Source organism: Ictalurus furcatus, chromosome 22, assembly GCF_023375685.1.
Source record: "Ictalurus furcatus strain D&B chromosome 22, Billie_1.0, whole genome shotgun sequence".
Taxonomy (NCBI): domain Eukaryota; kingdom Metazoa; phylum Chordata; class Actinopteri; order Siluriformes; family Ictaluridae; genus Ictalurus; species Ictalurus furcatus.
The window spans coordinates 1,922,879-1,936,185 of NC_071276.1; the positions used below are offsets into that span (position 1 = coordinate 1,922,879).

General features: G+C 36.8%; 1 pseudogene and 1 gene segment (V, D, J or C); both read left to right on the top strand.

The window, feature by feature from the left end:
* Nucleotides 1-885: 885 nt before the first annotated feature.
* On the top strand, nt 886-7,730 carry LOC128599272 (BOLA class I histocompatibility antigen, alpha chain BL3-6-like; annotated as a pseudogene).
* Nucleotides 7,731-9,764: 2,034 nt separating this feature from the next.
* LOC128599275 (Ig kappa chain V region 12F2-like) lies at nt 9,765-12,373 on the top strand. The segment is given in 5 exon segments: nt 9,765-9,813; nt 10,110-10,466; nt 10,669-10,773; nt 10,888-10,910; nt 12,170-12,373. Coding segments are annotated over 5 exon segments (666 nt in total).
* Nucleotides 12,374-13,307: the final 934 nt, after the last annotated feature.

A 13,307-nucleotide genomic window follows, 5' to 3' on the forward strand; every position in this document is an offset into this window, starting at 1 on the left:
GAGTCAGCAGTACTTTTACAACCTTTTAACAAAACAAAACTTTTCCATGTTTAACCAGAAATTAAACCGGCAACAAGTTTTCGCAAGTTTTAAAATGTTTTGTAAATTAATTGTTTTACAAACTCAAATTTACTTCTATTTGGACTCTGAAGAGGGAAGTAATTACACACAAACGAGGCATCATGACCTGTGACATCAATAATGACATGAATGGACCAAAGTACACTCTTGTTTCTCCATGTTCATTACTGGTTAACACTTTAAGCATTTTTGAGAAGCCTGGTAAACAATGCACAAGTTTGAAATCAATAGTGTAATTTATATAGTATGGTACAGAGGATACAATAGTAAGTAGTGATACAGAGGTACATGGATGATTGTTTATATCACCAAACAGTGCAAAAACATGCAGTAAATGGTATGTGTAATAGAAATATACAGTATAATGCAGTGTATAGGCTACAGGCTACCTTATATAGCGGTTTAGAATCACTGCTTTAAAACTTTAAAAATAATAATATATATATATATATATATATATATATATATATATATATATATATATATATATATATATATATATATATATATATATATTATTTGTATATCTGTAATATTTGGGAAAAGCAAGTCATAAAATATGATATACAGGCCTATCGTAATATTAAAATGACAAAATATTGTATTTTATATTTCTTAAACAGAAGTCCTTAAACATAGTTGTAGTTAAAAGAGAGCTTGATATAGGCCTACAGTATGTCACAATATATTTCTCTATCTTCTACATCTTTATCTTTTTGCACCTTTTCCCCTTCATTTTGCTTTACGTCACACTGAAGGGGGCGGGGCGGGGGCGGGGCTTGTTTCTTTAATATATCACACACCTGTGCGGAACGTTGTGGAACAGACGCTTTCTGTGTCGCGCGGCAGTTATCTGGATTACTCGGTAGTTGTGTGAAGTATTTTATATACAGAATTACAGTTAAAGATCTGAAGATGTACATGATGGGCCGCATCGTCGTTCTTTTAATCCTGCTTGGATGTGGTGAAATGTCCACAGGTGAGTTTTTAATCTTAACTAGCTCCGTTATGCTAGCAGCACCGACCGCTAACTGTAGGATTAATGTGGTGTGTTGAAGATTTACTGTCTGCTTGGTGAATGTGTGCGTCTAACTTATCTAAACACATCTAACCAGCGGGAAAAAGAACGTTTTTAGGTTTGTTATTGGAGCATGAGAGATTTTTGGATGGCTCTGATTTCTATCTTCCGAAATCACACCTGAAAGCACGACACATGATGATGTTGTGATTGTTTTCACCGGCGGCCTAAACGAGGATTTTCTACACTCGATATCATTCTGTTGTCTTTCCTCTATAAAGTACGGAGCCCTGTAGTGTCAGGTAAGAAAAAAAACACAGCCGTGTGTAATCCGTGCCCTCAGATTCGTAATCCGCGTTAAAATTGGGTTTATATTGGACATGGGCGGTACATTCGAGCTTCTCTCTTCTATTTCTCAATAATTAAACACACAAAAAGGACATAATGTGTATTGAGTGGACATAGAACCAGTACAGCTGAATATATTTTTTAACTTTCTCCCGTTAAAGACCGCGGAAACCAAACTTTGGGAAACGCAGGTCATCAGCGCTTTATAGGAATAGAAGTAAGGGACCGTCTAAAAAGTGCATGAACTGAGCAACTGTGTAAGATTTTTATATGGCACAATAAGTTTATATGTATAATTAAAAAGGTATATCATTAATAATATATGTGCTATAAAGAATTGGTTTTTATCCATACTGTATCCTAAAACTGCAATAAGTTAGATATCCTGTGAAGTACGGCTATAAACTTATTATCTTATACAATTGCCCAAGTCATGCACTTTTTAGGCGGTTCCTTACTGACTCCATTACTGTAAGGTGCTGATGACCTGCGTGAAGTTGCCGCTTCCGGGCTTTAACGGGGGAAAATGTAAAAATATATTCAGTTGTATCGGTTATATGTCCACTCAGTACACATTATTTAGGCAATACACATTATGTCCTTTTTTGTGTGTGTATTTATTGAGAAATAGAGAGAAGCTGGACTGTACAGCACATGTCCAATATAAACCCGACTTTAACGCGGTGCGCACGGATTACACATGGCTGTATTTTTTTTTCTTACCTGACACTAGGGGGCTCCGTAACAAAGCTAGTATAGGTCAGAACGAAATGTCGTTTTTATAGCACCATGGTGCAACACATAACAGTACAGTACACAAGACTGTGTTGTCTTGAAAATTAAAGTGTGAATACACAACAATGCAAGACTGCAGCGTCTGAATATCCCTACTACTATACTACACAGTAGGTGAAAAGCAGTACGCCAAAGGAGTAGTTCTCAGTATTCATACAACAGTAGGTGAGAAATACCCAGATGAGCTACTGATTCTGCAGTGTGGAACCAGTTTACAGTGTGGATACTGTGCTATCCCATAATGCAATGGGACTGACTTGGAAGACCTGTCAGAATCTGTGCTGTCCAAAGCAGTGTTCCAGATTGTATTCATGCTCACCACTTATACCGATCAGTACGTACTGTATCAAGCTGAGTAGTAGGTACTGAGTCGAACTTGGTAGGTACTGTCACACAGTATCCAATTTTGGACGCAGCCGATAAGTACACAGAACAGTGAATACACAGGGCAATAAATACACTGTGCAGAGACCAGAGAACAGTGTTGTGTGGGAAAGTTTGGCTGTCTTCAGCCTCTGCAGGAAGTGGACACACTGTTGGGTGTTCTTGACTAGGCAGGTGGTGTTGAGAGTCCAGGAGAGGTCCTCGGTGATGTGCACACCAATAGCTTTTGATTTTTTCCACAGTTGTTCCGTTGATGTTCAGTGGTCCACTCGGGTTCTCCTGAAGTTGACAATCATCTCTTTAGTCTTATCAACATAGAGATGGATGGTGTTGTCTCTACACCATTCTGCGTGCTGGTTCACCTCTTCCCTGTATGCTGACTCATCATTGTTGCTGATGAGGCCCACAACTGTAGTGTCATCAGCAAAGTTGAGGTGATTAGAACTGAACTTAGCAGCACAGTCATGGGTCAGCAGGGTAAACGGCAGTGGACTTGGCACACAGCCCTGGGGGGTCAGAAAGTCCAGGATCCAGTTGCAGTGGGAGGTGATTGTGCCGAATGCTGAATTGTAGTCTATGGACAGCATCCTTACATAGTTGTCCTTTTTGTCCAGATAGGTCAGAGAAAGGTGAATGGGAGTAGATAGGATGTCGTCTGTTGAGTGGTTGGGACGTATGCATACTGAAGTGTGGCGGGAAGAGTGCTCTGTGTTTCATGTCTAACCACTCACAGCACTTCATGATGGGTATAAGTGCAACAGGCCAGTAGTCATTGATGGTGGGCGTCGTTCTTATACTGTATTGTATATTATATTTTATATTATGCTGGGGTTCATGGAAAAAATACTGAAATCATTAACGATTCTGTATGCGGAACATGGCAATCATTAAGATTTTGAAAAGAATGAAGGCAGAGAAGAATCTAAATTATTGTATTTGCTCTTTTATAGCTTCCCATCACCTACAATGCTTCATAGCAGTCACACCAGGACTCAATTTCACAATTTTTGAGCTGGATGGAGAGAAGATTTTTAACTGCGACTGCAACAGCAAAAAGCTGATCCGAGAGCTAGAGTGTATAAAGAGCGACGCTGATGAGCCAGAATTCAGGGAGAGTGTGAAAAGTAAAAAATGGGCTGAATATGATGACCTTCAACACCGTGTGGATGAAACGGTGGAAGCCTCTAATCATACAGAAGGTGAGGATGAACATGGAACTTTAATTGTTAAATGTCAGTTGGCTCTGTGGTTAAGAAAGATGGAATACAGTAACTGTGTGGCCCTTGATCAAAGCCTGTAACTGCTGTTATTGTATTCTGTCTCATTTGTAACAATTTACTGAATCATTAAACATGAAAGGCAATTTGAATAAATGTGAACATTATGTTAGAAATACAACAGTTACGGGGGTTGGTGCGTTGAGTAGGCACTGCACCAGGTGTCAGTCGGTAACGATCGCAGGTTGCATGAGGGAACATAAACCTCAAGGAGAAGTTGCAGATAATGGCCATGATGGTGTTTTTATGAACATTTATGGAAATATGTTTCATAAAATTAACATGTTGAATATCTATTTGCTCCACTGTATCAGCACAACCTAATCATTTGTGTGTGTGTGTGTGTGGGGGGGGGGGTGCGGGTGCACGCCTCTGCTTTTGTATTAGGTCACACGTACCAGTGGATATACGGATGTGAGCTGTATGATAACGGCACCACTGAAGGACATGATGAGTACAGTTATGATGGAGAAGATTTCATCAGTCTGGATCTGAAAACTGGAACCTGGAAAACTAACCGAACAAACTTAACAGGGAAGTGGGATCCTGATTCTCTTTATGCTTTGGACCGGAAGATCTACCTTACAGAGCAGAACCGCCCACAGGAAAAGTGTATTGACTTGCTAAAACGTTTCTGTCTTTCGCCAGTGAGACTGTGAAGAGCAAAGGTAGTGCATGTGATCTGCTCTGTTACTGTAACTGCAGTTGCCACACACACACACACACACACACACACACTAACACACTCCTTCACTACAACACGCGCGCTAACGCGCTCCTTCAGTACAACGCGCGCGCTAACGCGCTCCTTCACTACAACGCGCGCGCTAACGCGCTCCTTCACTACAACGCGCGCGCTAACGCTCCATGAAGCAGTGTTTAACACCTGAACCTGATCCTTTATCAGTGTTACATATTACACAATTTGCATAACCATTTTTTTTTATTAATATGAATAAGTGTACCGGATAAATAGTGCACTCTGTTTATACCTCCATCTTAATAACCCTGTACATCATCTCACATGTCTGCGGTCCTGTGGTTTCAATCTTCAAATATATACATGCAAAATGACTTTATTCTTTAAATCAGTGTAGTCAAAAACATATGACATGACCAAAAAACCTGTACATTTCACTATTTAGATGGAAAATCATGTAGCACACTTATAAAAGAATAATTGCATATAAAAGAGTGAGATATTTACGTCTCTTATGTTTCTCTGCAGTTCCTCCTACAGCGTCAGTGTTCCAGAAAAACTCGTCTTCTCCAGAGGTGGTGTCATGCTACAGGTTTCTTCCCCAAAACAGTGATGATCACCTGGCAGAAGGACGGAGAGGACGTGCATGAGGACGTGGATCTCAGAGAGACGTTACCCAACCAGGATGGAAGCTTCCAGAAGAGAAGCATTCTGACAGTCTCAGCTGAGGATCTGCAGAAACACACCTACACCTGCGTGATTCAGCACAGCAGCTTGGAGAAGGAGATAGTGCTGCCTGTGAACGAGCGCCAAATCCTGAATCCTGGTCAGAGAAACACTTTCCTATAAAACTACAGATTTACACTGAAAGCTGATTTATTTCTGCAGCAGATAATAAAGACTCTGTGTGATTTAACAGGTGAAGGATGGGTAGTAGTTGTTGTCGTGGCTCTCGCTGTTCTTATTGCTGTTGGTGGTGGAATTGTCTGCTGGAGGAAGAACAACAACTCTGGTGAGGGGGAAAAAAACATTAAGTTCAAGAGAAAAAGTGAAGTTATTTCTCTGAAAGATTTATTAAATGTACATATTTTCATATTACATTTAATATTTTTACAGTTGAATTAATAAAGCCAGTATTGCCTGTGCTCTCACCTCACAGAATTTATATTTAGTAGAACTTTGCTTCTTTTCTGAAGATCAGTTACAGAACAGTTTCTTTATTAACTGTCTGTCTGTAATCTGTGTTTCAGACTTCACACGCGTTCCAGATTCAGACAGTGAGAGACCCTCTGATGTGACGAGTGATTTACTTGTGTGTGGTGTGACTACAGCTTCACTGCCCACTCAGATCCGCTCAGAAAGTGTAATAAAGATTTTCAGTTTATAATAAACTTACTACTAAGCTGACTAAATGATGCGGAAGAAGTGGGACAAAGTCTAAGATCAAGTGCTTCTAGGTGTGCAGGATGTGTTTCGTGTCCTGTGAAAGACTGCCGTCCCTTATAGTGTCTACTTAAGACAGATTAATCTTTAGTTAAAAAGAATGTGTGAAGAAAAAAGACTTACAAGTATTTGTTTAATTCTCACAGTTGTGTGAGTGATGTGAAGAATAGCAATATCACTGAGGTCAGTGCTGTAAGAGCTCATGCTGAAGTTTACCGATATTTATGGAATATTTATGACTGATTTTTTTTTTTATATATAACTTATTGTGTTATAACTATTTGAAATGACTCGACCCTTTGTAAAATTACAATTTTTGGACGTCAGAGTTCTGTAACACTCTAGGAGGGAAACGCTAACTTCCCTCTTCCCCATGCATGATGCCCATGATTGGTTAGTGGCACTGTTATTGGCAGGTGATGGAGGTTTGCCCCTCCCACCCTGACAGCACCCTGAACCCTGTTCAACCTTTTAAATAAAACTTTTAAACCCTTTAAAAAAAAGTATTTTCTTTTCTTTCTTTTTTTTTTTTTTAACAAAAACTCGAACTTTTGAACTCTACTGGACATTATGTATTATGATTAAAACTAAACTGAAGAAAAGTTTGTTGTAATAAATCACCTACATCTCAAAATGAGAGCACTTTATTACCAAATACTATGTTTTATACTTTTTTTTTTAATGCAACATATTGTTGGTGAATTACCTGTAAACTTGAAAATAAAGTCACTTTCAAGTCCATACCAAAGAAGTGTGTTTATAGTCTTTTATTTATTTATATATATATAATGTGTGTGCGTGTGTGTTTTATTAATTTTTTTTTATTTGTGTTTTTTTTTTTTTTAAATAACCAAATAGACATGGAGATCTGTGACTTTACTCCACACATTGAATGCACCAGATAATTCTGTTCTATAAAAACAAAGCAGTAACATTGAGTCCAGCGTTACAGAGAACACTCAGGACTTCTTAACCAGTTAGGAAACACTCTTGAGTTACGCTCTTCATTTGGAGACGGGAGGGTTTGTGTGTGTGAAGGTGCATGAATAGGCACAAACTAACCAGCAGGGTGCAGTCCGAGAACCTGTATGATTCTCTCTTCAAACCACATAGAATGCAGTGTGTAAGAGCTTGGATTCTTGTTGTGCTGGTTGTACCATACACAGTGAGGGAAATAAATATTAAATATGTCAAAAATAAATAAACACATTTGCAGTGCAGCGATTCAGACCAGACACTGGTAATAAACCTCAAAACCTAAACTTAAGAAATTGTAATATTCCAATCCATAAAAAATGTGCAATACAGTGGAATGACAGGAAAAAAGTATTGAACGCAATAAGAAAAAACACTAAACCAGCTGATTGCCCTAATTAGTTCTAATTCCTCTGCTAATTATAATCAGCTGGGTTCGTGCATGTTGGTAGGTTAGTGCTCCCACTCTTTGAAAAAGGGAGACCCACCTCTGCATGCGAGTAAACAAATCATTTGTCTCCAAGCTGTCACTCAAGAAACATCTTATGAGTTGTAGAGGCAAAGATCTCTTCAAAAAGACCTTCACAACATTGTCAATGGTGCTGGTTACTGATGGATTTCTCAACTCCTAAATGTTCCCATAAACACCATCATGGCTATTATCTGCAAGTGGAAGGAACATTACTCAACGATCAACCGGCCACACACAGGATCTCCTCACAAGATTTCTGACTGGGCAGTTGTTAGTCAGATGAGTAGCTGAAAAGCCAAAGAGCACTCGAAAAGAGTTCTAGAAAGAGCTGGAAGCAGGCGGTACAGTCATTTCAGAGAAAACAATAGGCAGTGCACTCCACAGCCATGTTCTGTAGCAAACTTCAAACAAGCTTCAACATGCCTTGTCTTCAGTAATGGAGTCTTCTGGGGTGATTGTGAATAGAGACATCTCTCTCCATTACTGAAGAAAAAGCATGTTGAAGCTTGTTTGAAGTTTGCTACAGAACATTTGGAGAAGTCTGTAGATACCTGGAGAATATAGTGTGCTCAGACATTTTGACATGCTAGGTTTGGCTCTGCATATCAGCATAAAAATGCTAGTCTGGAGCTGTGAGGCACCAGTTCCTGTGTGTGGCCACAAGGAGGCCTAACAAGAGCCCAACCATTGTCCCTCATGGGTTATTCTGGGAAGATAAAAGGCCAGGGGAACTCTGAAAGAATCGCAATGCAGGAACAGCACACAGACAGATCTCACTCCCCTGAGGAAGCAATGGGCTACTCATTTTCTCTCAAAAGGATATTCTTCTGATGGACAACATCTTCACAGTGTGGGATTGGCCATCAAAAACACACCCCTCCCCACCCTCCTCTGATCTCTCTCTGCTCTGAGCATGACCAGGGCATCACTAACACTAAGGATTTTATTTACTTTGTCATTATGGGATATTTTGTGTTGATTAATGGATAAAAAAAAGTAAATGTAATCAGTTTTAAATTTAATTTGAATTATTTAGTTTTTAATCTACAACAAGTTATTTTAAAAGTGAATGGAATCTGAATATTTATTTTCGGAACACACTGTACATGCATTTTTTAGGGCAATAATAAAAGTATTTTAAAGCCAGCTACATTTTTTTTTCTTTAATCGTTTCAACGGTCTTGTAGTCACGTGAAGTCATCTCTTAAACCACAGTCTTATCTCAGACACATGCAGCACCTGTCCATTTTTATCGTTTGAATAGTTTCCAACCACAGACCTGACACTTGGTACATTTGCACGCATGATGCTTCAGTTAAACTGTGAAAACTGACACCAGTCTCATCTGTGGTTCATCTGCTTCTGACCGCTGGCTGCTTTCACACACACATTTTTTCCACTATTCAATTGGTAAAAAAAAATAATAATAATAAGCTTGAAGGATTCTGTTCGTTATTATTTTGTTAAAATGATGTTTGAAGGGCGATTGCTGTCCAGCATTTATAGAGCAGTTCACACTCCTGATAATCATATATCAAACAGATATATCACACTCATTCTCCAGATCAGGCATGTTAACATGGATAAAATACTTACATTAGTTTGTATAATGAAATAAAAAGAGGTCACTGTACGGAACTACAATAAACATTTAGCACAAGGCTTTTCCCCTATAATACACTCGAGTGAGAGCACAGCACTGCAAACCAAATGAATATTCTGAATAAAAGTCTTTCATAAAACCAGAAATGAAAAGCTGTGTTGGTGATTGAAAAAGTAAACACTTTATCCTGGATCAAACCCCGGACCCAGGAGCTGTGAGGTGACAACGCTTCCTGCTGTACCATCATGCTCTGAAATAATTCCTATTATAAATATCAAATAATAACTGGAATATAGAATACTTGTCCCCACAGGGTGCTTACACATTCTACCATATAAAAATAAACTAGTGTACATCCTTAAAACATACGAATACATTATAATGTATCACAAGTAAACTGTACATCTCTGAATTATACATTAATGTGTTTATAGTAAAATTAGTGGATTTGAAGGAGCATCATTAAGTCAGCTGACCTTCTACTGAAATGTTAGGTGAGATAAAGTGATCTATTTTAGATCTTTCTTTTCCTGTGGGCCTTTTGTTTGTTTGTTTGTTTTTTTTTTGTTCAAAGTGCTTTAACCTGCATAAACATCCACACCCCTACACACAGATAAAGCCGCATTCGATTTGACCAACAGATCATTTCCTCTTTGTCTCTCGGCTGATACACAATGGTTCAGTTTAAAACTCTGCCTGTGTTTCTCTGTGCCATGGGTAAGTGTTCATCATCTTAATGGCCGCTTTACTAAATTCTTATTCTATTTGTAATATAAACACATTATTCATTACATGGTTGTGTAAGTGAAAAATTTTATTATTCAGAAAACTGCAAATGTCCATCAAAGAAAAAAGTCTGTCCATCCGTGAGATTTTTTTTTATGAGAATTTAATGTTTTTACAACTTAAACATGAAACACAGAAGATCAGATCCTTAAAAAAAAAACCTCATGTCTTAAAGTTATTTATAAGGGTTTTTTAAAATGTTATATTTTGTGTTTTATGGGTTGCAGGTTTTATCTCAGAGACTCTGTGCTCTTTAACTTTGGAGGCAGAAGCTGGAGATAACGTCACTATTTGGTGCCAACATGGTCTGACTGATACAGGTTACATCTTCTGGTTTAAACACACGTGTGGTTCAGTTCCACTTCTTCTTGGGTGTAAAAAGTTTAGGACATCAGCTCCATCAGAAAACTGTTACTTCTTTACTGAAAGTGAGAGAATAGTGATGTCTGTTCATGGCAAGAACACGTCTCTCACAATCACTGCAGTAAACGTCTCTGATACAGGACTGTATTACTGCAGCTTCAGTGATCAAATGATCTTCAGCAACTCGACCTCTTTACAAGTGAAAGGTAAATTTATACAAAGTGAATAGTTTCAGTAAACACTGATTGAGATGACTGAGATTATAAAAATAATGTTTATTTTTTTCAGGTGTAAATAAAACATTTTCTGAGGATAAAGATACAGGTTTCTGTTTTTTTCCTCACAAAGACTTCTGTACATTTTAAATTAAAATATGATGCAGGTTTAGGGATCTAAGATTTAATATTTTTCTCCAAAGTACAGACTCTTCTGCTGTGTTCTTCATGACTGCAGTGTTTGGTGCCGTGATTGTGATTCTTCTCTGTGTCCTGATCATCATCATACTGAAGAACAGAAAAACACAAAAAGGTAGAATATTACTACTACTACTACTACTACTACTACTACTATAATAATAATAATAATAATAATAATAATAATAATAATAATAATAATAATAATGCTTTCTTTGTGTTGCATTAGGTGCTGAAGCAGAAGATATTGAGGTAAATTTGAGACAAATTTAAATACATACAAAAAAAAAAGTTAAAAACATACACACACACACACACACACACACACACACACACACACACACACACTGACGCTGATTTAATTTGTAACAGAAATCAATACATTTGGTGTTTTTTGTACTGATGAAGAATTTTATTAACCTGTCAGAAAAATCTTTTATTTGTATACGAACAAGAAATAATTACAGCAAAAGGATGTTTAGTGTTTTAGGGTAAATTTTAAGATATTAATAATGAAATATAATAATAATATTAATAACTTCTAAGCAGCTCTTGTTCACATAATTTCTGCTATAACCCGACGCTGCCTTCTTCTAATAAAGACTGGAACTTCAGAGGTTCATGATAAAAAGATTCTTCCAAATATGTTTCTATTTTCTTTTTAGATCCACATTTTACTTTGAACATATTTTTTGCAGATATATGTTTTAAAATAGAAATACCCTTTTTATACTCTGTTTATCATAAAAAAAAACCAGAGGGTGCCAACTTTTTAAAAAATGTAATTTAATCCATGAAAGTCTGATGAATATTTGTTGATGTGTTCCAGCTCTGTGTAAAAAACAAAAAACAAGATGATCTTAATTCTAGTCATTTCTAAAGAAATTGTATAACCAAACTGTTTAAGCATGCAACTGAAAACCATTAACCAAAAATTACAATAGCAAAAATATATAGTTTGCACATAATTTAAATTTTTTTTATGAATATATCAGTTTTTAAACTGTTTAAAAAATAAACTGATAAAAAAGCCGAGGTTCTCAAACATTTCTCAGACATACATGTTTATTTTTTTTAATTAGTGAATATAATTAAGCTATTAAAATATTACGCTCATTATTTATATACAAGTATATTTTCTCTATTTATTGGTCTAGAGATTTTTATCATTTATAATTCCAGTGACAGAACATCAGGTCAATATCAGGTTGATATTATTTATAGACTACTTTTTTTTTAGTTATTTGAGTTTTAGTTCAAAAATTTCATAATAGTAATAAAAGTAATAATTATAATAACTGATAAATAAAGGAACAATGAAAACACACATACTTTCTTGTGGTTGAGGAGGAAATCGTCAAGGTTCTCAGAAAATTACGCTCTGAAGTTTCTCCACTTTCTTATTTGTATTAAACTTCACTCCAGCTCAAGAAGAACATCTAGAGAAAACATGTTAAGTTTACCTGATTTATTATTTGTGTCATCTCTGTGTATCTTCTTTGTTCCTGCAGGATCCTGACTCGGACTCTGTGAATTATGCTGCTCTACAGTTCTCAAAGAAGAAAACCAATAGAACCAAGAGACATGATGAAAAGGTGGATCCACATGTTATATATTCTTCAGTCGGACAGAGTAATGTGTGTACATAAGGTCATATATCTTTACTGTTTACTTAATATGAAAGAGATGTTTCTATAGGTCCGTGGTTGGAAGAACTATAGCATTTGTAACATCACAATTATGTTACATAACCTAACCTAACATAACATAACATAACATAACATAACATAACATAACATAATATAATATAATATAATATAATATAATATAATATAATATAATATAATATAATATAGGGGAGCATGGTGGCTTAGTGGTTGAGGGTCTGATTCCCACCGCGTCCCTGTGTGTACATGCTCTCCACATGCTTCGGGGGTTTCCTCCAGGTACTCCGGTTTCATCCCCCAGTCCAAAATCATGCATTGTAGGCTATTGGCATGTCCAAATGTGTCCATAGTGTATGAATGGGTGTGTGAATGTGTGTGATTGTGCCCTGCAATGGATTGGCACCCTGTCCAGGGTCCCCTGCCTTGTGCCCCATGCTATCTAGGATAGGCTCCAGGCTCCCCGTGACCCAGTAGGATAAGTGGAACAGAAAATGGATAATATAATATAATATAATATAATATAATATAATATAATATAATATAATAGCTTCAGGATTCTGGATTTTTTTTTTCTTTTACTCTAAACTGTGTATCAAGTCTCTCAGTTTGTTTATAAAATATTGAAGTGTAAATAGATATGTCTTTATTTCTTGCTTGTTTCTAAGAAATTAACTGTTTTTTAGAGGCTTTGACAATAAAAACTGCTCTCTGTATTAAATACTAATGATATTGTGTGTAAAACATTTATCCCCATGTCCCATAAAGTTCATCTAGTCATCTCGCCAATGAAGCATAAATATTTGCTAATCCATCTGTTGTGGATCCAGGTGGAATCTCAGGAGTGTGAAATGGTTTATTACATTTCTGGATCTGGAAAGGGGGGGATTTTTGGAAATGTGCTGTTTTCTGTCACTTTTTTTTTACCATCATCCCTGTGTCATATCATCTAAAATGATATTTCTATAAAACAAATCAAAGCAAA